We start from the raw sequence: 24,089 nt of genomic DNA on the forward strand, positions 1-24,089 counted from the left end.
TGGCGCGATTCCCTCAAGAAACGCAGAAAGGGCTTGCCTGTTTAGGAGTCGCAGATTGGACACTGGGTCCACAGGACATGAAGAGCATACTGTACTGTCAGCGCTTTGGTGTTATCTTCACGGTGGAGACAATTGGCGACGATGACCTCCGTAGCAGTTCTCTGTATTTCGGTGACAAGCGTGAAATCGTTGTCCGACGAGTCGACGTTGTCCGCGAACAACTCGGTTGCCTCGTCCAATGACAGTTGCTAATCGAGCGACGCTGACAGCAGATTCGTCGTGGGAAAGGGCGCTTGCGTAAGATAAGGAAGGAAACGACGCGAACGAAGGCACAAACATTGAATACGAACTCACGCCTGTGCTTAGGCAGAGCTTGTGTGTGCGCTCGCTCAACCTCGTTGTCAATGCGCGTTTAACCATCTTAAACATCACAAGACAAACGCGTTCTTTGAACTAGCATGTTAATACCAACGTAACATTATCAACATGCTCAACTTCCTTTGGTTTTAGGACGCAGTGTCAGCACCACGGTAGGACTAGTAACGCACACTTTTTGAAGGATCCGCTGTATAACACGCAGCAGCTTGGTCTGACTCGGCAAAACTATGAAAAATGTATTCTTAGTCGAGTATCTTCCTAGTGATTTTCATCTTTCATATTTCTGAGAGAGAATTGACGTCATTATAAGCTTATTTCGCAAGCCACGTGCCTCTCGAAAGAAAGGAATGTCCTACACCGAAGCGCGTTCAGTTTTTTACTCAGAAGCGCTTGTTTCAGGCTAAACCCCATGAGAGCGATTTTGTGCATGACATCGACGAGCGACGGATCGGGCCGTCATGTGAACAGATCGCTCGGTCTGTTCGCCGCTCTGAATTCAGCGCTTGTTGGCCGGAAGTGCTATGAGCTACTAGCCAATAGCGTGAAGCCGGAACTGGATGTAGCTTTCTCAAATACTACCGATTGTGGCCTGGAAGGAGAAAACAATTGAACTTTTATACGTGCAAGGATAAGAATTTGCTGCAAGACCATCAGATATATTTTATACTGCTTCCTACAGTAAAGTACATCAGCTTAAATTAATAAAGTACGCATTCCGCTAGTTTCGGCGCCCATATTGCGGCCCTCATACCGGCAACACCGGGGAGACGTCGCTCGAAGTCATCGCACGCATGCATGGGGTACGACTTGTGGGCGACGGGCGAACGCGACAGCTATCTCCATCGCGTCGCTTGTCGCTGTCACGCCCAAGATCGCTTGAATGGGGTTTATACTTTATTCTCTGACACTGTTGCACCCCGTTTCTTTCTTTGTGCAGGTCTTGCGCCAGACGACTGGAGCATATAAATTCACGTGGCAGCCCTGTACTCCTCTAGTCACGGGGCCGGTGAATCATGTCTGAAGCATTGCAACATGTAAAAGATACCGTCAAAGCCAGACCTGCAACCACCAAAAGCTGCATGGAATGGCACGTCCAGAACATCCCATGCACAAAGAGGGATGGGGAAAGATGTCGCTTACTGGAGCACTGTCGTGGCATAAACCAAATCCTTCTAGACGCTTGCCTCGAGCTTCAGGAATACAAGCGGGGAAAGACCAGGGGCGACGCCCTTATTGCCGTCGTCGAGGCAAGCACCTGCGGGCATCTCCTGTACGGCTCAGACGAAGACTTGCGCAGATCCAAGCCTCTGGAACTTGTTGAACGTCTACTGGCCGAGCATCGCTGCATCACAGCGATTGAATTCAACGCGAGCTGGAAGCATCGCCGTTCGTTGCTTTCAGCAGTAAAACATCATTCCTCTGTGAAAAGCGTTGCCGTCTGCGGCAGATTCATTGGAGATGACGGCGAAGCTTTCATGTGCGAGGTGATCGAGTCCTTCCCGCATCTCGAGAGTCTAGCTTTCAAGGCTTATGATTTCGAGAAGGAATGGGGATGCCAGAAAAATTTCTTTGGGACATCACTCCATCTAGACTGGCATCACCTGACCACCGTCGACGTGGCAGAACTTTCAATGTCCGTTAGTGCGGCTTGTTCGCTCATCCATATTCTGATAGAAAACAAAACGATCACTGACCTTAGCGTCGGACAAAGCGTATTCGGGTACCGGGGTAAAGCCTCCCGCGTACTGTTCGACAGCTACCTTGCCAAAGAAGACTCAGCGCTACGAAAACTGACACTCCAATCGAATCGCTATTACGACAAGTACTCGCGATTGAGAGAACTCATCGATGCGTTCTGCAATATGAACACCTTGGAGGAACTGAATGCGGACATCGTTGTGACACTTCCGCAATTGTAAGTATAGCTGACATTGTATTATGGATCGACGCTATAGCATTCAGACATTTCGCAACACACCTCCCGGGACTTTCGTTGTCAGCGGAGGCAAATATTACGCGCTTTGAAAGATTGAGAACTCAGAGTCGACTGTCTTTATGCAAGAGCAAAAGCAGGTTTGAGTGGCAATGATGACATCCCAGTCGGGCAGCCACCTCGGTTACAACAAAGAGCAGCAATCACCCCCACGATGAGGCACAGCGAAGAGACCGATGGTCGCTACATCTTAACTTTGTAATATCCAGTGTATCGTATAATACGTTTGCGCCGCTGTGAATTTTGTACCGAAATGTTCATTTTACAGTGAGATATTTAACACGTAGCCTTAGGAGAGAAAGTGTTGCGCTCGAGTAAGCTTTTAATTTTGGGGGTTTCAGTGAAATATATATATATATATATATATATATATATATATATATATATATATATATATATATATATATATATATATATATATATATATATATATGCGAGCTAGCTCATTTGCAGGCCCATACCGAAAATAGCACAGTGTGAATCTAGGTGCCCCTGAGAATGCGATGCCGATGATGACGATAATAATAGTAACTACTGACAAAAGTTAACCATGCGATTAAAATTCTAGTTGACGTCGAATAAATTATTGTCGCTCCAGTGCGGCGTTGAAAATAAATCATGCGTTTCCAACCCTTTTCCTCAGCCCCATCTCACCCATCACAACGTCGTCTTTCGTCGACTTCTATTACACGTTGAATCTCCCTTTTTTTTAAGTGTGCTCTTCCTGAAGATGAGCGAAAATGTAGAAATTGAAATAGCTTTTCTTCTCGAACAGTCTTTGGGCAGTACACGGTTAATAACGCGCTTTGACTCACCGCGAGGCTTGTATGTCCAGTATGTCCTGTGTAAAGGGCTCGTAGATCCAGTGGTCACTGTTAATCGGCAGTTGCTGTAACATACGAGTTCGCAGACCTTAAGCACGGTGGATGCTTTGAACGTCATTTGCGTATGACGTTAGCTGCGATTATTCTTCGCGTTAGGGAACGCCAATTTGAGCTTGTAATGCGATTTTTTAAAGTAGTCCCACTTTTTAATGATTTTTCTCGTTTTGTTTTCCCCTTGGAGTTCAAATGTTGTTCAGCTAATACGGGTTTTCTGTATCTGTTTGCCAGCGTGGACGCGGTCAGCCTCTTCGCCGAAGTGGTCTCTCGGAGCGCCACACTCCGCAGCCTGAGGTTACCTTCGACGTACTGCGACTGCTTTGCCACAACCTGGAGGCCTCCTGTCCAGCTCCCAGATCCCAAAGCCGCGCAATGCATGCAGCCCTGGCTCGCAGCCCTGCGGAGACCGAACTTGCCGCTCAGCAAGCTCTGCATCGACTTGCGGGGCTTCGGCGAAGCTGAGTGCGACGGCTTCTTCGGCGCAGTTGCGGAAGCGGACGCTCTGAAGTCGGTGGTCGTTCTCTCCTTGCCCGAAATCGAGCGGCCGGACAGGGTCTGCGCCACCATCAAGGAGCGAGGACTGAGCGACCGAGTGGACATCAAGTGGCCTTGCATGCGCAACACAAGATGGCTGCAGCAATGCCCGCAAATCGGCAGCGTAACCATCAGAGTGGGCCATTGGTGGAAGGATGGAGATTTCGCATTGCAGCGAGTTATCTCAGCTCTAGAAGCGCTCGGTGGCTGTTCTCACGTAACCTCGCTCCGGGTTTACTTGTATCGTTTCGATTGCAGAGCAATCTCGGCCTTGGCGGCATGCGTAAGAGCTCCGTCCGCGCTAACTGAGGTCTATATAGACCTCTCTGGCGTTTTTGGCGATCTGCCAAAAGAGTATCGTGGTGCGCAGGAGGAACTGGTGAGAGCGTTGGCCTCCAACCTCAAACTCGTCAGAGTCAAGGTCAAGGGAGTACTCCTGTCCGACGACGACTTCAAGTGGCTCGCGCACGGTGCTAGCAAGAGTCTAAGCCTCACAGAATTCGCCATGACTCCCGGCTGTTTGATAATTGCCCGTCGTGGTAAAGCGTCTGGAGCAGTGAACAGCTGTTCGATGCACGGGGCCGAGGCCTCGACGGGAGTATCCATCGAGAAGAACATCGCACTGGCCGACATTTTGGTATGACTCAGCGCTATCTTTTCTTGCATCGATCGCGATCGCAGGTGATGATCTATTGAGCGCAGTGCACATGTAGTACGCGGCATGTTGTGTTTTTCTGCGCCAATCGCTACAGAGAACTCTGGTGCTACGCGTGTACTAGTGAAGTAGTAGTTGTGTAATTGTAGAAGTGAACTACTAGTGCAGCAGCAGTGCAGTACACGTACCTATAGTGATGCTGCGGAAGTGGTGGCTCCAGCAGCATGGGAATGACGGGCAGTTGCACGGATGTGGCCTATAAGCTTCCCATCACTTGTGGCTTCGAACGGTTTTGTGATTTCGTAAGCTGACCACATCCATCAGCACAATGCGTCATGAGTGCGACAATTTCCAATGATTACGCGCATCTGCAGAGGCTAATCGCTTTGCAAAGTTGGACAACTGTGAGCGCTGAGAAACTTAGGAAATAGCATCACAGATGACGCCACAAGGATGGTAGAAGTCACAAGTCAACACATATAAACAAATGCGGATAAATAACGTCATTCCTGTGTTAGCTAAATGTGGTAGCGGCGAAAAAAAAATACTGGGGCGATCGTAACTGAGAAAAACTTGCTCGCCGTGTCCGCCCCGACGGCAGCGCAAACACGTCACGTAGCGTATTGTCGGTTGTTTACAATTCTGCCCTGATGTCGATGTCGCGAGGTGCTGCCTTTTCCGGTTGGCTGCCTGCACGCACTTTGAAATTGTTTTTAAATACCTGCTAAGCCAAATTCGCCGTTGATATATCGCAGACGATGTGTGTGTGCCCAAATAAATCGATCTCACATGTTAACTCGACGTCGAAATTTCCCGTCAGTACTCCTTTAACCAAAATATTTAGGAGTGCCACAGACAGATAAGTTATAATCGCTTTTTTTGTTTCCAGTATTATAAGTTTTACGATGGTCTATAAGCTATCGAACCGGCAGATGTTGTCTATGGCTATCATTTCCATTTAGAACGAGGCATATTGGACTCCTGGACCTTCAGATCTGGCATCGTGACGCCTGAGCATTCGCACACCCGCAAAAAACAAAAGCGATCAAGCATTGTTTCTTCGTGTCCACTCGTTCAGAGTTTTTTTGACAATATTCTCGTGCATCAAAATATAGAGGTTGCCTGTTATGCTTCCGTAACCGATTACCGTATTCCAAATCTTACGGTTGCAGTCGATGGCGGTTTACAGCAGAACCCTTATAACACGATGCTGAGATTTCTTATTTGCAATTTTCAAGGTTCTCTGATTCTGGCGCTACGTTACCGCTTTTCCAGCGGAGCTAATTTAGATGTCTTTACATTTTCGCGCACTTTGTAGGATACCAGTCGCGGGTGCAATATAAAGCTCTTCCAACGTTTGAGCCATATTGCAGCCTCATCAACGCTTGTTCGGCTTTAAACCCCACAACGGCTCATTTTTTCTACGTGCAGGAAACGACCAGGCGGAATGCCTCCGCCGTCTTGGCCGCAGCTCAGTTCGTGTTAGGCCAGGAAGATGGCCTCGAAGGCGCTAGCTCTATCGAGCTGATGCACGACCATCCTCGCCTGCTCGAAATGGTGAGCGAAGGCGCTGACGTCACCAAGGCCGACGCCAAGAAGATGATCAGCAGCGCCCTGCTTCGTGTTGGCCTCTTGAGCCTCGATGAGTTTATGAGAATTACCGGTGTCGTCCAGGAGACGGCGGAGTGCCTTGCAGATCCTGGTGCCAGGCGTCAGCTCTCTGACTTGAACTTCGACTGCTGGCTACACGTCCGCCGTTTCCTGAAGATATCGGACGTTCTGCAGCCTCGAACCGATCTATGTGAAAACTGTACGAGTGGGTCTTTATCATCCTTTTATTTTGCTGGTGGGGGATGAGAGGTCAGCTCGTTTATTACATGAGGAGGAATGTGAATACGAATACCTGTATGCAAAAAATGATGGATTACAAAACAAAAAGGGTCATTCCGCGGCAACATGAACAGCAGGAGTAATTGTTAGAAATTTCGTGACGTATTGCGGCCATGCATGATCAATTTCCCAATGGCTAGCTATTTCTGAGCCTGAGATTGTTTTTTCTATGTACCATATTTTTATTTTTCAAAATACTGAAGGCCACAGGTGGTCCAAGTTGTGAAGTCTACACAGTCCGCAGTGACAAACGGAAAAAGTTACATAATCTATTCCGCAATTCAGTTATTGCGCTTCCAACAAACCTGGCAAAGCTTAAGCATCGTAAATCGTCTGTACTAGCTTGGGCTGTCTTTCAATCCCACGTGGGCCGTCAAAGCAAGCACTACTTCTTTTTACTGCCTCACTGCTTTTCATTTATACTAATTACGGTGCTGTTTCGGAGTCCCATTGAATTACATAGCTTGCAGAATGTTGCTGTTTAAGTCTATCTGCACGTGCAAGAAAGAGAAAACCTAACAAAAGACGAAGGTAGCAGCCTAGTTATGCAAGACTTGGTACTTCGTTGGCACGATTGAAACCGTATGATTGGAAATAATAACAATAAAAAAGAAAAAAAAAACGCGAGAACTGTGCAAACAAACTTGAGGCTTGAGACTTGCGTAGCTCTTGCAAAGTGTGTGTGTGTGTCAGCAGAGGAGAACTCACTTGACAATTCGTCGTTTTCATCTTTAATCTTAAAAGACAGCCGTCGGCCTAAACAATATAACAAATACTGGCAAACCCCAGGGCACCCCGGACATATCTCTATCATTGGTTTTCCACAATTCAGTTTAGCTTTCGATCCCCAGTATATATGTATAACGTGACTTCCTTGTGAAGAAGTCGGTCGCATGGGTTGGGAACATTGTGACATGGACAAGAGTCTCTGCATAAATAACTAAATATATATTTGTCTAATGAATGCATATCTACGTACAAGTTAACTGGGTAATTAGTTACTGTAACTGAGTAAAATAAATAAGTTAATGCCGGTCATATAGTCAGCCTTTCTATATTGTACAATAGAGCACACATAACCAGTTTACATAAATATTGCTCCCCCACATGTTTTGCTAATAGAGCCTCCGTACATTTTGTGAATATTTTCTTGCAGGTGGGCAGTCACCGTCTGCAGAGGAGAGCTTTCAAGCATGTTCATAGAAGACAGGGCTGGTCCCTATGGCGTCGACGTACGGCGCAATCAAGAGTTGAATAAAAGATTCAGTCAATGAGTGAATTAATAATTCATGTATCTTTCGGCGTTGGAGAACAAGGAAGATTTACGAAATGCAAATAATCCACTCGTTTGTGTACTGGAGAAAGCAAACTGGATGTTTTATTTGCGCAGACATCTTTGTGATATTTCATATTACAGAGAAATGAAATATGGTGAATATAAATGAATATAAATGAAGTGAAATATAAATGAAAACGTAATGAGCAAGTGTTTTGTGATACTTTAGCGGCAATAAAACATTTTCTTTTTGCCAGCCCTAAACTACCACTTGGAAGTCTTAAACTTTAAGTCAACAATGAGGCTTTACGTATACCAAAACGACAATCTGGCTATGAAACACGCCCTTCTGGGGGACTCCGTGTCAATTTTAACCACCGGATTCTTTAACCTACGCCTAAATCTAAATACACGATTGTTCTTGCAGTTCACTTCCGCCTGGGCGCAGGAGGCGTTCGTTAAACTTCCGAATTGTTTTCGGTTGAGGGAAAGTTCTGTGCAGTGTCGTCAATCCATGCTTAAAAGCCACATTGAAACGGAGGGGAGCTGGCGTGGATTGCTAACGCCTCTCATAGGCACTTATCGCATCGCCACCTCCTGCATTCAATTCCCGTTTCTCGGCACGGATAGCATCCCCTTTGCCTGCTATGATAGTGGCGTATTGCCAAGTGCTTCCGTCACCTAGGCCTTGCAAGAAAGCAAGGTGTCGGGATTGCACCAGGGCAACGTCGCGGTGTCCTCTTCAGCTGTTATGCTAGTAGCGTTTTGCCAAGTGCTTCTGTCACCTAAGCTTTCCAAGAAAGCAAAGTGTCGTGCTTCTACCAGGCCAACGTTGCGGTTTCCTGTTTAGCTGGTATTCTATATGGTGGCGTTTTCCCAATTGTTTCCGTCACCCAGGCCTTGCATGAAAGCAAGGTGTCATGCTTGTACAAAGGCAACGTCGCGCTGTCCTGTTTAGATGCTATGCTAGTATATCGTTTTGCCAAGTGCTTCCGTTACCCAGGCCTTTCAAGAAAGCAAGGCGTTACCCGCCGTGGTTGCTCAGTGGCTATGGTGTTTGGCTGCTGAGCACGAGGTCGCGGGATCGAATCCCGGCCACGGCGGCCGCATTTCGATGGGGGCGAAATGCGAAAACACCCGTGTGCTTAGATTTAGGTGCACGTTAAAGAACCCCAGGTGGTCAAAATTTCCGGAGTCCTCCACTACGGCGTGCCTCATAATCAGAAAGTGGTTTTGGCACGTAAAACCCCAAATATTGTTATTATTATTAAAGCAAGGCGTCGGGCTTGTACCAGAGCAACGTTGCGTTCTAACCCATTTGGCGGCTCTTCCGCATTGCGGATTCTCTGTTCTCATCCGTACCGCGTCAATCACGACACGGTGAATCGTAGCTTTGCTGAGCGAATAATTAGGGGCACTGTTGCTCTGTCCGTCTAGCCGTTTTCACAATCATTGGCACCAGAAGCTTGCCATTTCCGCTACCTACGAGTTCGTTAACCACGCGACCAACGTTGCTGCCTCGTTTACAGACTAAATTGCTCCCCTGATTTCTCTTGCTCCGCCACCGCGAGTAAGGAAGCCGAATAGGAAAAGCTCTTCGAAATTTTCGTGTCGTCACCGTCTTTTCATACCTGACCACTAAAAATGGATGCGTTGTTGTGTGTGCTCGGATGTGTGTGCTCGGCTGTGACTACGGGCCCTTTTACGGCCATGGGTGCGAAAAGGAGAGCAAAGTGGCGATGCAAAACATGCAGATCAGTGGATGCGTCCGAAGGTAGTTCTAATAAGTTATGAGCCATTCCTGAAAAGCTATTAATCATTGCTGCATTTCATTTCAGAGCAAGTCGAGTCTCTCTCCTTAATTCTCTCTAAGATAGACGGCTTGCTGTGCCTGAAGTCTGAGATCGTACCAGTGAATGCAAAAATTTAAGAAATACACGACTCGGATGAATTCCTGTCAAACAAATATGATTTGTTGCTGAAACAATCAGCAACGCGTGGCTAAAACGTATCTGCATTGTGGAAAGTGGCGGTACTTGACGATGACGTCACTTCACAACCAGCTATCATTCAAAGCCTTCGAAGTAAAATAAACGCCTCTGAGGAGTATAGCAGGTGCAGGAACCTCGAAATTTGCGGATGATCCCAAAGTCCCAGGGAGACCTTGACTGCTACTGTCTTCGGACTGATCGCTCCGCTGGGCATTGACTCAATGATTCCAGGCCACGTCGTATCTGTGCACAGTTTGCCTGGGCAGGGCAACACACCAGGGCCTATTTTGGTGCGCTTTCTTTCGGCAGACATAAGGGACAATGGGCTCACAAAGCGGAAAACATTGCATGCTTTGGCGCAGCAAAATGAACCCTCGAATTTCGTTGTCGAAAACCTGACAAAATACAGCAGAGAATCGCTCTGGGCGACCACGTCTCAGGAAGTGAGTTTGAAGTTCTTGCGGGCGAAACACGGCAAAATTTATGCTCCGAAGACGGAAGGTGACCCGATTGCGCATATAATGGGCGTTTCTGATTTGAGTCAGCTAGCCTGACCGCTTCTGTATCTCATTTTCATTTTTACGTTTTGTCTTTTGTAGTTGTGTCTTTGTTCCAACCACGCGTGCGAACAATTCCGTGATTTTTCTTCTCTCTCTAACATATTTTGAAAAGTTGGCGGAATGGCTTTCACTGTTTTTCATGCAAATGTGGGCAGTATTCGCAAGCACTGGAATGAATTTTGTTTCCAATTTCATATCCAGCTTTTCTGCCCACGTACCAATTAGCGCCCAAGCGGCCCCTGAGCGAAGCTAGAGGGTTTTCAATGAAACGGGCGGGTTTTTCGTGAATAGCTAAAGCTGCAGGTCAATTATTGAAGAAAGTTAGGTGACAGACATGTTCTTGAATACAAGCCATACGAGTGAAATGCACTGATCGCGCTATGGCAAACAAGACGTTTTTTTCCCAGAGTGGTTAAAGATTCAGCAATTGAAGCGTATGGAAACTACAGAAATGTGTACTCAATTTTCGAGACAAATGCAGTAGCGGTGGTAAAGCTACGTCTGCTATAGTTATAGCCGCTACAGAGTATGTATAGTCCGGAGACTCGGCTTTTGATTGAGGCCGGTCTCGGCTTTCTACACGTGGCACAACTCTCTTCCAAAAAGCGATTTCTGAAACACAATCGTACATGTTCACGTGGCATGTATAAAAACCCGAGCGTATCACTTGCGGAAGCGTTTTAAGCCGTGGCCGGGTCATTTCGTCGCTCGCACCCATGGTTCAGCGTCATGCTGTTGGCTGCTCGATACCGAGCTACATACATCATTAACACCTCAGAGGACCGAGTTCGACAGTCTCCCACCACATTGCCGAAACACAAAACTCAGGGTTAGGTTTCAGTTTTTTTTTTCAGGAGTGCTCTTCAAACATTATGTTTTCTACTTTCACTTCCTAAAACGTAGCAATGGGTGGCTTATTTCTTAACTAATCGCTTTTGTTTATCAGAGGTTATTTCTTGGACAACATTCCAGCAAGCATGCGTATGTCTTGGTGTTACATCAAGAAAAAGCTATCATGCCTTGTAGCATGACAACTAAGGAGTTCTGGACATTGCACCTTCACCATTCTGCTGAACTGCACGGCAATGCACCTGTGTAACTTAATGGGCACACATTTAAACAACCTTATTTTTATATTATAGCCGAGTATCAACAAGTTCCAACTGTATGCGCCAATAGGGTAGTCCCTTGCAACAACATATGCATTTAATGGCACTTAGTCGGAAGATTGGTGGTTAGTTAAAGCAGTGTTATGTTCGGGGATGGGCGGTTATGTCACGCGACAGGAGCAAATGGTTTTGACCTCTCTAAGCAGATGGGGCATTGACTTGAAGAAGCGCCAAATTTAAACCTTAAAAGGATTTATTACAGCTGCAGCTTGAAGGGAAATGGAAGAGCGAGTGCAATTCAGTTTGTTTGCACGCGCATGTATTTGTGAGGTAACAGGGATGGAGAGGAAGCGTATGTCGGTGTGCACGCTTTGAGGGCGCGTGTGTGTGTACTTAGATTTGCGTGTGCGCGCGTATTGACGTCTTTGTATTTGCATATGCGCGGACACGATGCATGTATGCATGTGCGAGCATGTGTTTGTGTGTTCGTGAAGTTCCCTGCGCGTGCGGACATTTCTGTGCGTGTGTGCATACGAGGGCGCGTGTTCTTAATTAAATTCATGATTCATGATAACGATGAGTTAGATTCCTAATTCACTCTTTTCTGACCGCCTTGTTCTTCACATAACTACAACTCAGCAGTATATATCGACGTGCTGCACTTTTACTGAATACATACTGGGAAATGGACTCGGACTTTTGTTGCGTGTGCGTTGACACATTTAACGCAGTAATTGATTATTCATACCTTTTTTATTTTGGATGTTGTAAAAGACAGCAACCTTATATTAGCAGGCGGTCTTAAGAATAAAGAAAATTTGAATGCTTTTTAGTCAGCTTTCACCTCATGGCAAGGAAGTAAACTACAGAAAAAAAATTCATATGATAACAGCCTGTCCGCTTGAAAGCGCTTCATGTGACTTCCCCTTTTGCAAGCTGATACCGACCTGAAGGGGGTTCGTATCGAGGGCCTTTGACATATGTCCAACCATTAAAAAAAAGGGTTCTTCCGAAAGTTTCATTTCGGGAAGGCATGTTACCCTCCTGTCCCTTCACTCCGGTTCGCAAACACGCATACGACGAAAGTGCTGCGTGAAGAGCATCATTACTCCAAACCTACGAGCTACCGTAACTCACCTCGCCTATATCGCGGTCGTTTTAGCTTAGACAAGAAATGCACATTTAAAATCGACGCATCGCGAATCGGAAATGAGCTGCCCGCGACCAGCCACTGCTAGGTTTCTTTCATTTCGTACTTCTTCCTATAGCGGCTAATAGCTCACGGAGCAGAGCGCTGAGTGTGGAAATGGCTGAGAAGGTGCTCTATAGTGTCATTCCTAGAAAATTGTATACGCGACGTCCAGCCATTTACAACACAGTAACATTGTTTTGGGATGGGAGAGTCAAGGTGAGGGACAGGGTGGTTATGAAGATGAAGACACGCTAGTTTCTGCAGCAGTCTAGGAATGAATAAATGAATGCCTTCATTTACTGAGAAAAACGAGGAGCAAACATCTGTGGAAGCCCATCCCAGCGCATTGGGAAAGGAGCGGAGGACAAAAAGAGGAAAAGCGTGACTTCTTGCGGCAGGCGAAGTGGCAGTTTAGGGTCGAGAGAGTATAAGCGAGAGTTGGCGAAACCGGCTGAATTCCAGTGTAGATATTTGATGTGGCGAGTAAATGATTCGAGCCACCGCCCATGCATCCGTCCTTGGCCGTAGTGTATCACCACCCGCCATTCTGTGTAATAAACGTTTACTGAATACCAGTCTTGGCAATTACCTATTCTTCAGCCATACCTCGCTGCGTATTCCTTAGTGGCAGGCTTTGAATTACAACTGTACTGTCGCGACAAGTTACGGTCATACCATGACGCTTGTGGTTATGGTTGCCATACTCCTGACTCTTGCGATTACGAGAATACTGTAAACGAGGGTTTACTGCGCAAGTTAGAAAACGCAGACAGTTTAGAACAGCGTTTCTCACCTTACATACGCTCAGCGCAAGCACCCTTGCAGCATGTTACACTGCGCGTCCCTTCAAGACACAGACGCGAACGCAAACATAAGAGCGCGTAATGGGCCGTCTTGGGCCTCGTACCAAACATATCCAGGCCAACAATCTATTAGCAACCGTGATGTCGTTTCTATGCAAGGAGGTTACATACTTAGACTTCTTCAGTGACAGCCGGAGCCACCGCATAGGGGAGCTGAGTGAAACGGCGGCGGCCATATTGCCAGGGGAAAAAGAGCGTGGCTACAGTACGTGCGCGCGGTATATGCGCGGCGATCTCTTCGCTAGCGGTTCCGCGATGAAAAGTAAAATTAAAGCTCTTTAAGAAGTATCTCCGTCCACCGTTGTGTGTCGCAGTTGTCGAAAAAAAATGGGTCACAGGGGCGGTTGCCTTGTGTTCTGCGCATACTAATTTGCTAGAACTGAAAAGCAGTCGTATTTTCTATTTTCCCCATTGAGTAACCTGCGGCTTGCGTCGGCAATGTGCTGCCCTTTCGTCGATACGTGGTGCCTGTCCGTATTGGCAGCGACATGACCTCAAAATATGGTATCCTTATGAGATTTCTTTAAAAAAATCCCTATTTGTGTAAATGAGCGTTCAAGTCGCTGATGATGACGCTGTTCCTGCTTTAAAGCTAGGAATGAGTGTTTTTGGTTAAAACCTGGAAAACAAGAAAACTTACAATGGTAGGCCTCATTTTTGTCCAGCGTTTCAGTTTTAGCCGAAAAGAGTCAGTGAAAGCCACTTTACAATAAAGACAAGGCGGCGATCTGCACACAGCCGCAAGCCCACATGCACCCCAATGAGAGTAGCCTGCCAAAGTTAAGGCCATGTGTAAGCCCTAGCGGCTCGAGCAATCTTTACTTGTTTGTTCCTTTCTGCGTCCATTCTGTCTGTGTCCGCGACGAAAACGAGAAGTGAGAAGGCAGATAAATCGAAACGGGTGGGGGGCAGTGGTACGGTAATGGTTAGCGTGCCCCGGCTCCCAAATGCAGAATACAGTAAATACTTCATTTCGAATCCCGATGGCTTGTTTGTGAAGACAGCTTTCTGTGCTCTCTGGTGATGGTGAAGCTCAGAATGAGACTGCGGTCTGACGGCAACGGTCGCGTCAGCGAACAGTGTAAGCGGGCGTGCAAGGTCGCACCTAAAGCCGAAAGTATATTCAGAGGAAATACAGCATGCTACTGTCGACGAAAATAGTGATGAATAATGAGCGGTGTTGCTGATCGAGGCTGCACACCGAGAATGTCACCAATGGCAGGGCCACTTTCCTATCCCGCTGATCAGCGGAAATGTACCTCGACAGCGTGTTCGATAACGTGAAAATTGGTAGTGGATTAATGTCGTTGCGTGTTTGTGTTGTGTATAGCGCGAGCGAGTAGTTTAAGCGATGAATCTGGAGAGAAAGAGGTGAGCAAAGTCCTCGAAATGTACTTGATGATAGCCATATTGAACGTCAACGCTGTGTTGTAGAAGGCCTGCGACTTCTGTTCCTCGGGTAGCCAGAAAGGTTTGAATGATAGGATACCGTTGGGCGTATTCGGTAAGCACAGGGATAGACACGCACTTTGAGGAAATAAACAGAGGAATAGAGCCGAGTGAGTTGCCCGGCCTTCCAGCACTCTGCTTGGCATAGTTTGAAAAAAAAAATGAATGTGACGAAGTGTAACGCACAAAATAGTATGTTCCAAACTAAATCAATCACTGTGGTCATGATTACGCGACACGCCATTGTGGCCTGCCACCAGGACATGATGGAGTTGCAGCGATGACAGTTTACTTTGTGTGCTTGAGAATAAATAACAGCATATCTGATACTTTACAGGCACATTTCGCCCGTATAAGATCAAATCCTCCCCCCCCCCTCTTCCAAGAAGAGAAGTAAGCTGGCAAATAATGACATCAGAAGATAGAGTACTACGGCGCTTGTTGATATTGTTCAGGATGACGTCAGCGTTTGATTTTGAGTAAATGTGTTCAAGTTACGCTCATTTGCATCACAAGGACGGGTGAAATCAAGCGAAAATAGAAAGCATTTCATTAGAGGGTGCCTTGGTACTCTTTGTTGATTACGTACGACATTGATAGCAAGAATACGACACTAATAGAGAATATAATTAGAAAATGAGATCACTTATTTATGCACTAAAATTAGGTACCTCCACAGTATGGTTGTGGAGGGCGCAAATAATGAACAGGCTGAAGAAAACCACTCTTTTATGTCTGTAGTGATCTGGATGGAACATTCGGGCCTTGGCAACAGGACAATGTCGCTCCTGAAGGCTGAAAGTCTAGTGGGCAAGTCGGTTGGTTGGCTCTAGCGGATTAGAAATCCGGTAAAGAACGCGGCGATGTCACCACGACACGCCATTGCACGCCGACAAATAAATACCTTTTAAAGTGAAGCTTCCTGTGCTTATTTCTGCGGCTTTTCCACTGTTGCTGTTGCTTTCTTGCACGCCGTGTCGGAGGGAGGTTGAAGGCGTGCACAATTAATGGAAGGAAGGTGGAAAGGAGGAAAGGCGTGGCAATAAACTCGTTTGGAATTTTTAACATGTCAAATGTGCACAGTGGCCTCTGGAGTTCCCTGGACGTCACCTTATTAGCCTCTTGGCGGCTGTAATTAGCCGTGACCCCCCACAAAAGCATTTCAGAAATCGCAGCACTTACCTTTCTGCTAAGATGCATGTCCAAAGGGGAGCCTAGGCTCAATGCTAGAGAGGAGGGGGAGAGAAGGCAGAGAATGGCTAGAAGTGAAGCAGCCGCGAATCGACTGCTACCGGCCTTGCCACTCTCGCAGTTTTCACACAGGGGTAGAGGGCGTAAGAGAGAAAATCTGACGAGCAATCATAATTTTAATAATAAATTTTATTAATCACTTTATTTACAAGGTTTAAGAATTTATTTGAATAGTTACATTTAATCATGCAGTTAGGCAGATTGCAAAGGGTAATCTGAGTATTTCCAAAAAACGGCAAACAGCGTTACCTCGGTTACGTCCAGCTACGTGTCATTTGCATATTTAGAAAGTTTGACTAAAGCCACGTGCGACAACCTGTCCGTGCAAGGGAAGTCCGTTCGACAGCCGATCGCGCGGGATTCTGTCGAACGATGGTCGGCACGCTGGTTTTGTCGGTGCTGCCGAGAAGAGAGTCCGACACTGTACGATAATTCGGCCTGTTGCTATAAAATGGTTTCAGCGACACACTGCATGGGGCTGAATCACCGGGCAATCGTTGGCCTGAGCTGATGTCAAGGCACGCGCTGCCGCCCCGAGCAAGTGAGGGCCGACACTGCAAAAAGACTACGTCAGCAACGTGACGTGCTTGACGTATCTGTATTACTGAAGTTTCCCATTTTTCTTTGTATGATTATATTTTTACAGCATTATGCTTTTTTTGTGTCGCTCTCGAGTTATTTTTACGTTGTACTATGCATTGTCATCTGATTAGTATTCGTGTTTCCTTTCTCCTTTCTTGCATACTTATCTGTATTTATTAGCCCCTCGCCTCTGTATAGCTTCATTGTAAGCCCTGAGGGTACTATAAATAAATAAATAAATAAATAAATAAATAAATAAATAAATAAATAAATAAAGTGTAGCCGAAGTGTAACGCAGGAGCTTTTTTCGTAAAACTTGCAAGCCATCGCTGAAATGCGGCAACTACCCGGCTCATGGTGCGGTCCGGCCCACTCAGTATCCGGTCGAAGCCCTGGATGCCTTCAGCTTTGAAGGCGGGTTGCAGTCTTAAGCTACGCACGTTGTCGGAACCGCACCGACGTCGAGCTACCAGCTGCGGAGCGTGATAGGGGACATGACACCTGGTCTGGTATCTGCAGAGTTTCAACGCCTATGCGATTGTATGCAGCAGGGAGCCTTCGCGAGCTTTTTTTTTTTTTTACCGGGAAACATTTTCCCGAGATCGGGCCGCGTGGCCGATGCCCGCGTCCCTTCCTAAATGATTCGTGACTAATCAGCCGGGACAATGAGCGCGTCCTGTGGCACCGGGAAAAAAGAAAATTCCGGATTGGCATATCCTTTCTGATTCTGTGGGGAACGTGATTCCAAGCACAGCCGAATCAGACCCCCCCACCTCCACACTTTTTTTTTATTAAGAATAAAAAAAGAGCCCAAGAAACGAGGCAGGGAGCAGTCAGGCGATTCTAACTGGCCACCTGTGTACTGGTCACCTGATCTCGGTGAAACTTCAAGCACTTTCATCGAAGGGGGCAACTTCTGACAGGGAGAGCCAGAGGAAAGGGTCCTCTCGGGCGTGCCTCTCCAGAGACAAATACGCGGGGTCATTTCGACGGGCGCATCAGTTGTCGACGCTTCAAGGCACCACGTGCACGAGTACGGGACCACGTTTAAGCAGCCAGGCTCCAGAAGGTGAGTGAAGAATATAGTTTTTCGGTGTATGATATTCCAACAAAAATTGCAACGATGTTTTAACCACTCCGAGATTAATATTGGCGAAAACATGATGGTGACGGTGCCTGTTCCACAGTACACATTCAAAGATTACCCTGCTTTTAAGAACAAATCGTGCTCAAAGCTTTCTTTCCATGCGTTTATTTTTTCCTTTATTTTCTTCATTTGAAGAGTACTGCCCGACCCTGTTGAGAGCCCTTAAGCAGGAGTGGTTACAGGCATGAGGAACAATGCATTGAATACAAGGTGCGAAGCTTGAGCAAAATGAAATACTAGTCAGTGAGCAAAAAAAGTATGAAAAACATGAACAGCGTTATTTGAAAAATGTTTAAATAAATTCGAACTGCTCCTAGCGCAAAGTTTACGAACATTAGGAGACGGAGAAACAGAATAATTTATTATGTATATTACGTGGGGCACGCGGTTTGAAAACATACATTCTGTCAGAGAAACATAATAAAATAGGTTTGTAAAAATTCTTAGCCGTGGCAGACGCATCAGAAAACACACGAGTGCAATCACGTGGAAGGGCCGGCTGAAACTACAGAAAGAAAATTATACAATTTCTATAAGCAGTTTTAAGAATGAATCAATGGTGTCGGCGGCAACCGCCACAGCAGAAAGTGCATTCCGTTCCCTAATGGTTGGGAAAATATCGATTTCTAAACACTTCAGTTTTGCAGTAGAGATCTTTCAGCTTCTTAGCGCGGCTAGGCCGAGTGGATCGACTAGTGAGAGGCTCAGTATACGTGCCCTTGTCTACGCCTAGTTTGCCGTGATTAAGAAAATACATGTACTTTTTTTCCCGGTATATCGTCGTTCTTCTAGGGTAACTAATTCTCCAGTTTCGAGCATTGCACTTGTGGATGCATACCGGCTAAATGAATTGAATACAAATCTTATCGCGTTTTTCTTAATTCTTTCCCTCCATATTTTATGTTAACTTCGCTACGTGGATTCCATACGATGGACCTACACTCGGGTACCGGGCGGACGAAAGCTTTGCAAGCTAGTAGTTTTGTCTCGCTGGGTGAATTTCTCAAGAATCGCCTCAGTGTCCCCAAGGTTCTGCGTGGCTTTCTTTCCTCTAAATGACACGCGCTCATTCCACTTCAAGTCCAAAGTGATGACTACGCTCAAGAGTTTATAGTTTGTCACTGTCTCCAATTTGTCCATCGATTAAATGGGGATTGTTTAATGGGCGTCCTTTCTAAGTCATGGTCATGGCAATAGTTTTTTTGTTCGCGTTGATTTTTCATTTGCCCTGCGCTACGCCACCACGAGGTGTACATTAGCGGTTGGTCAGCGGGACTACTGATTTGCTTATGTAAAAGCATTTGAGGTTGCATAGACAGATCAGTCAAAATGTTCTCTTTCCAGACGAGTGTCCTGATTCTTGAACGAAGTAGTTGAAAAATTTGATCCACACTACCACAACAAAGCCGTGGGGCACTAAAATTTTCTCTGCCTCACAGTCGAGTGTGTTTGTGCTTGCTACGCTTCGTAGTGGATGCAGAATGGTTAAGATTGGGCAATATTCTTCCTTAAGCAGCTGCGAAATACGTTGCAACGCAGCTTTCCGTTGAGCGTAATGAAGCTGATGCGTTGATGACATTCACACATTTACACGATGTCACGCCGTGCACAACTGCGGTCGTCAAATAATAAGCAGGTCATAAAATTGCCCAAAATGCGGCTGTTTACGTAGTAGGAGCAGTTAAATAATAACATTTGAGATAACAATCACCTTGCACCCCTTAATGACTCATTCGGTTAAGGACGGACACGGCGAAGGAAGCACGCACACTTTGGACAGTCGCGATTCAATGACGTCACAGTGTTTGGACACCTAAGCCGCGATGTGCACTTGTTGGGCGTTAAACGTCCCGCTGTCAAAAAAAGGCATTGAACGACGAAGATTGTCGATTGTCAGAAAACGAATTTTGTTTTACTTTGAGTGCTTTGTTTGCCACGTTGGTTAACGGAGGCAATGCGCGTAGGGTTTCAGGTGAAATTTTCCGCTGAGAAATGGAAACAGTCGGGAGACAATCCGATATACAATCTTGGTCAAAAAACTTGAGCCCGCTGAGAACGGCCGGGGAGCGGCTGCGCAGAGGATAAAGAGGGTGAGGGTAGCAAGTCTCTTGCCCTCGAGCGTCCTTTAGAGCAGCGCTCGTGAAAAAGTAGTGCGACGTCCTTTCTGCCAGCTGCGAGGTCGTCTTGCGGCCGCCTTGGTTCGGCGATTCGTGCGAGTAAATGCGCTCGCCTTTGCAAAACTGTCCGGCTTCCATGCATCGCATTATACTATAAAAATTGTCCACATCGTCAAAATTTCTTCGTAGAAGTTTATTGTACATATTCAAAGGCGAGAGCCTTCGCTCTATGCTTTAAGGTATACATTTTGAATCTGTTTCTGAGTGCGATGAAAACAAAATATATAAACTGGCATCTCTTAGTGCTGTCTAGCGCTGTTCCTGGTTTTATTGCAGTATGCGGGCAATTCCCTCATCGTTCGTTTAGAAAAGTCCACAAGCAGTAATTTTGACTACCAAAGTTCTCTTCGGAGAGGGCGTGTGACTAGCATTACAGTACTTTAAATACGTTGACCGCAGTTCTCCACTAAGGAACAACCACACAATTGCGTTTGGCGTTGAAGTTCTTTAAATAAACCCACGGTGAGATTATGAAAACTTTTGCGGACTAGAAGATGCTTGTCCCGCCAGAGTAGCCGATCGAATTAAACCCATTCCCTCGGCATTTTGGAAAGTTCTCATTACCTCGTCTACCGGTCCACAGGACATGAAGGACGCAGTGTATGGTCAGCGCTTTGGTGTCATCTTCACGGTGGAGACACTTGGCGACGATGACCTCCGTATCAGTTGTCTGTATTTCGGTGACAAGCGTGAAATGGTCGTCCGACGAGTCGACGTTGTCCGAGAACAACTCGGTTGCCTCGTCCAGGGACAGTTTCTAATCGAGCGACGCTGACAGCAGATTCGTCGTGGGAAAGGGCGCTTGCGTAAAATATGGAAGGAAACGACGCGAACGAAGGCACAAACATTGAATACGAACTCACGCCTGTGCTTAGGCAGAGCTTGTGTGTCCACTCGCTCAATGCGCGTTTGACCAGTCTTAAACATCTCAAGACAAACGCGTTATTTGAACTAGCACGTTAATACCAAGGTAACATTATAAACACGCTCAACTTTATTTGGCTTTTGGACGCAGTGTCAGCACCACGGTAGGACTAGTAACGCACGCTTTTTGAAGTATCCGCTGTATAACACGCAGCAGCCTGGTCTGACTCGGCAAAACTATGAAAGATGTATTCTTAGTCGAGTATCTTCTAGTGCATTTCGTCTTTCATATATATGAGAGAACTCTGACGTCATTATAAGCTTATTTCGCAAGCCACGTTCCTCTCGAAAGAAAGGAAAGGCCTACACCGAAGCGCGTTCACAGTTTTTTTACTCAGAAGCGCTCGTTTCAGGCTAAACCCCATGAGAGCGATTTTGTGCACGACATCGACGAGCGACGGATCGGGCCGTCATGTGAACAGATCGCTCGGTCTGTTCGCCGCTCTGAATTCAGCGCTTGTTGGCCGGAAGTGCTATGAGCTACTAGCCAATAGCGTGAAGCCGGAACTGGATGTAGCTTTCTCAAATACTACCGATTGTGGCCTGGAAGGAGAAAACAATTGAACTTTTATACGTGCAAGGATAAGAATTTGCTGCAAGACCATCAGATATATTTTATACTGCTTCTTACAGTAAAGTACATCAGCTTAAATTAATAAAGTACGCATTCCGCTACTTTCGGCGCCCATATTGCGGCCCTCATACCGGCAACACCGGGGAGACGTCGCTCGAAGTCATCGCACGCATGGGGTACGACTTGTGGGCGACGGGCAAACGCGACAGCTATCTCCATCGCGTCGCTTCTCGCTGTTACGCGCAAGATCGCTTGCATGGGGTTTATACTTTATTCCCTGACACTGTTGCACCCCGTTTCATTCTTTGTGCAGGTCTTGCGCCTGACGACTGGAGGATACAAATTCACGGGGCAGCCCTGTACTCCCCTAGTCAGGGGACTGGTGAATCATGTCTAAAGCATTGCAGCATTTAAAAGATACCATCAAAGCCAGACCTGCAACCACCAAAAGCTGCATGGAATGGCACGTCCAGAACATCCCATGCACAAAGAGGGATGGGGAAAGCTGTCGCTTACTGGAGCACCGTCGCGGCATAAACCAAGTCCTTCTATACGCCTGCCTAGAGATTCGGGAAAACAGGCGAGGAAAGACCAGGGGCGATGCCATTATTGCCGTCGTCGAGGCAAGCACCGGCGGGCATCTCCCGTATGGCTCAGACGAATACTTTCGCAGATCGAAGCCTCTGAAACTTGTTGAACGTCTACTGGCCGAGCATCGCTGCATCACAGCGATAGAATTCAACGCGGGCTCGACGCATCACCGTTCGTTGCTGTCAGTAGTAAGACGTAATCGTTCCTTGAAAAGCGTTGCCGTCTGCGGCAGTTTCACTGACGCTCACGACGCAGCTTTCATGTGCAAGGTAATCAACTCTTTGTCGCAGCTCGAGAGTCTTGCTTTCAAGGTTCCTAATTTCGAGAACGAATGGGTAATCAAGATATCTTTATTTGGGGCATCACTGGATCTAGGAAGGCATCACCTGACGACTCTTGACGTGGCAGAACTTTCGATGTTCGCTAGTGAGGCCAGATCGCTCATCCAGACTCTCATGGGAAACAATACTATCACTGAACTTCGCGTCGGAGAAAACGTCTTCGGCTACCGCGATGAAGCCTCCAACGCACTCTTCGCCAGCTACCTTGCGAAAGAAGACTCAGCGCTGCGAAAATTGACGCTCAAGTCGAACGACTATTCCGACAGGCGGTTTGTCTTGATAGAACTCATCACTGCGTTCTGCAAGCTGAACACTTTGGAGGAGCTGAATGCGGACATCACTGTGAGGCATCCAGAATTGTAAGTACAGCTGACATATATTGTATTATGTACCTACGCTATAGCGTTCAGACATTTCGCAAAACTCCTCCCGTTACTTTCGTTGTCAGCAGAGGCAAGGATCACGCGTTTTGACAGGTTGAGAAAAATGCAATATGCAAAAATGCTTATTGCAAATATGCAAAATGCTTTTATGCAAAAAGTAGTGCAGGTTCAAGGCGCAGTGGCGGCGCCCCAGTCGAGCAGCCACCTCGGTTCCAGAAAACAGCAGGGTTAAATCACCCCCACGGCGAGGCACAGCGAACCGACGGATGGTCACTACATCTTAACCCCTTAATACCCAATGTTTCGTATAATACCTTCGCATTACTGTGAATGTGATACTGTGAATTTTCAGTTTACCGTGAAACGCGTAACTCATAGCCTGTTCGGTCATTGCGGCGACTATTGGCGGGGCGATGGTAGGTCAGAACAGGTTACCGAAGCGGTGATAAGGCGATCTCATAAGCATGTGCATCGCGAGCAGCAAAGCACGTCAGGCCCCCTTGTCTCCCTGGAAACCGTTCATTTTCTCTCCCTAAAAAGACGCAAAGGTGTGTAAATGAAGGCGAAGCTACGTTCAGAAATGTTATGCTTCGGCATCAAGCCCATTAGAGACGATTTTTGTAAAGGAGCGCGCAGAAGCTTTGCGGAGAAAGGAGGCGAGGACAGGAAAGACGCTCACTTGCGACAAAGTATACCTTCAGAGAGAAACCACCAGGAACGTTATTGCGCATGCGCTGTCATCGCTAATTGTAAATAAAATGTTTACATTTTTTATATGTATAAGATTCGCCTAACAACGGGACATGGATCACCACATCAATAATGACAGCTGTAGTGTAGGTGATAGCAACAACGGCACATGCAAGTGGCCTCACAGAAGTCATTCTAAAAACACATTCGAGGAGAGAGTGACAGTAGAGGTGGCGTAGAAACTTCAGCCAAGGGCGGGGAACGTAACTTCCTCATCCATGAGATGTACCGATGGGGCCCTAACGCAACGGTTAGCATCAGCGGGAATCTGACCTGCAACGAGGATTTCCCTTTAGATCTGCTTACAATCTCCTTTTTTTCGTAAAGGGCTTTACAGCCACGATTGCTGCACTGCGCAGGAAGGTGCGCGGAATTGCTCAGGGGCTTTAAAAATGAAGAATGCTCTCTCAGCCTGTCATTTAGACAGCGCCCCATGTGCCCAATGTAAACTATACCACAGTCCAGTGGTATCTTGTATATATAGCTTCGCTAGCACAGCAAGCGAGCGGTTTCGTGTGTTTTTCACAGGTATTGTTCTTCTTGTGGTCGTTTTGCAACGGCGCACAACCAAGAAAGCTTGAGAGGAGCCGTGAAGACG

General features: G+C 46.7%; 1 protein-coding gene across 1 annotated transcript; it reads left to right on the plus strand.

The window, feature by feature from the left end:
* The first annotated feature begins 2,240 nt into the window (after positions 1-2,240).
* On the plus strand, positions 2,241-22,721 carry LOC135910316 (uncharacterized). The gene is made up of 5 exons (XM_065442358.1): positions 2,241-2,293; positions 3,484-4,423; positions 5,873-6,257; positions 21,740-21,808; positions 22,273-22,721. The coding sequence occupies exons 1-5, from the start codon at positions 2,241-2,243 to the stop codon at positions 22,719-22,721; spliced, it is 1,896 nt and encodes a 631-aa protein (XP_065298430.1).
* The last annotated feature ends 1,368 nt before the right edge of the window (positions 22,722-24,089 follow it).

The sequence above is a fragment of the Dermacentor albipictus genome, chromosome 8 (assembly GCF_038994185.2).
Source record: "Dermacentor albipictus isolate Rhodes 1998 colony chromosome 8, USDA_Dalb.pri_finalv2, whole genome shotgun sequence".
Taxonomy (NCBI): Eukaryota; Metazoa; Arthropoda; class Arachnida; order Ixodida; family Ixodidae; genus Dermacentor; species Dermacentor albipictus.

Coding starts and splice junctions, on each gene's coding strand:
- LOC135910316 (XM_065442358.1), top strand. CDS start 2,241: ATGAACACCTTGGAGGAACTGAATGCGGACATCGTTGTGACACTTCCG. Junction 4,424..5,872: donor TCGCACTGGCCGACATTTTG/GTATGACTCAGC, acceptor TTCTACGTGCAG/GAAACGACCAGGCGGAATGC. Junction 21,809..22,272: donor CTCCCCTAGTCAGGGGACTG/GTGAATCATGTC, acceptor CTCACGACGCAG/CTTTCATGTGCAAGGTAATC.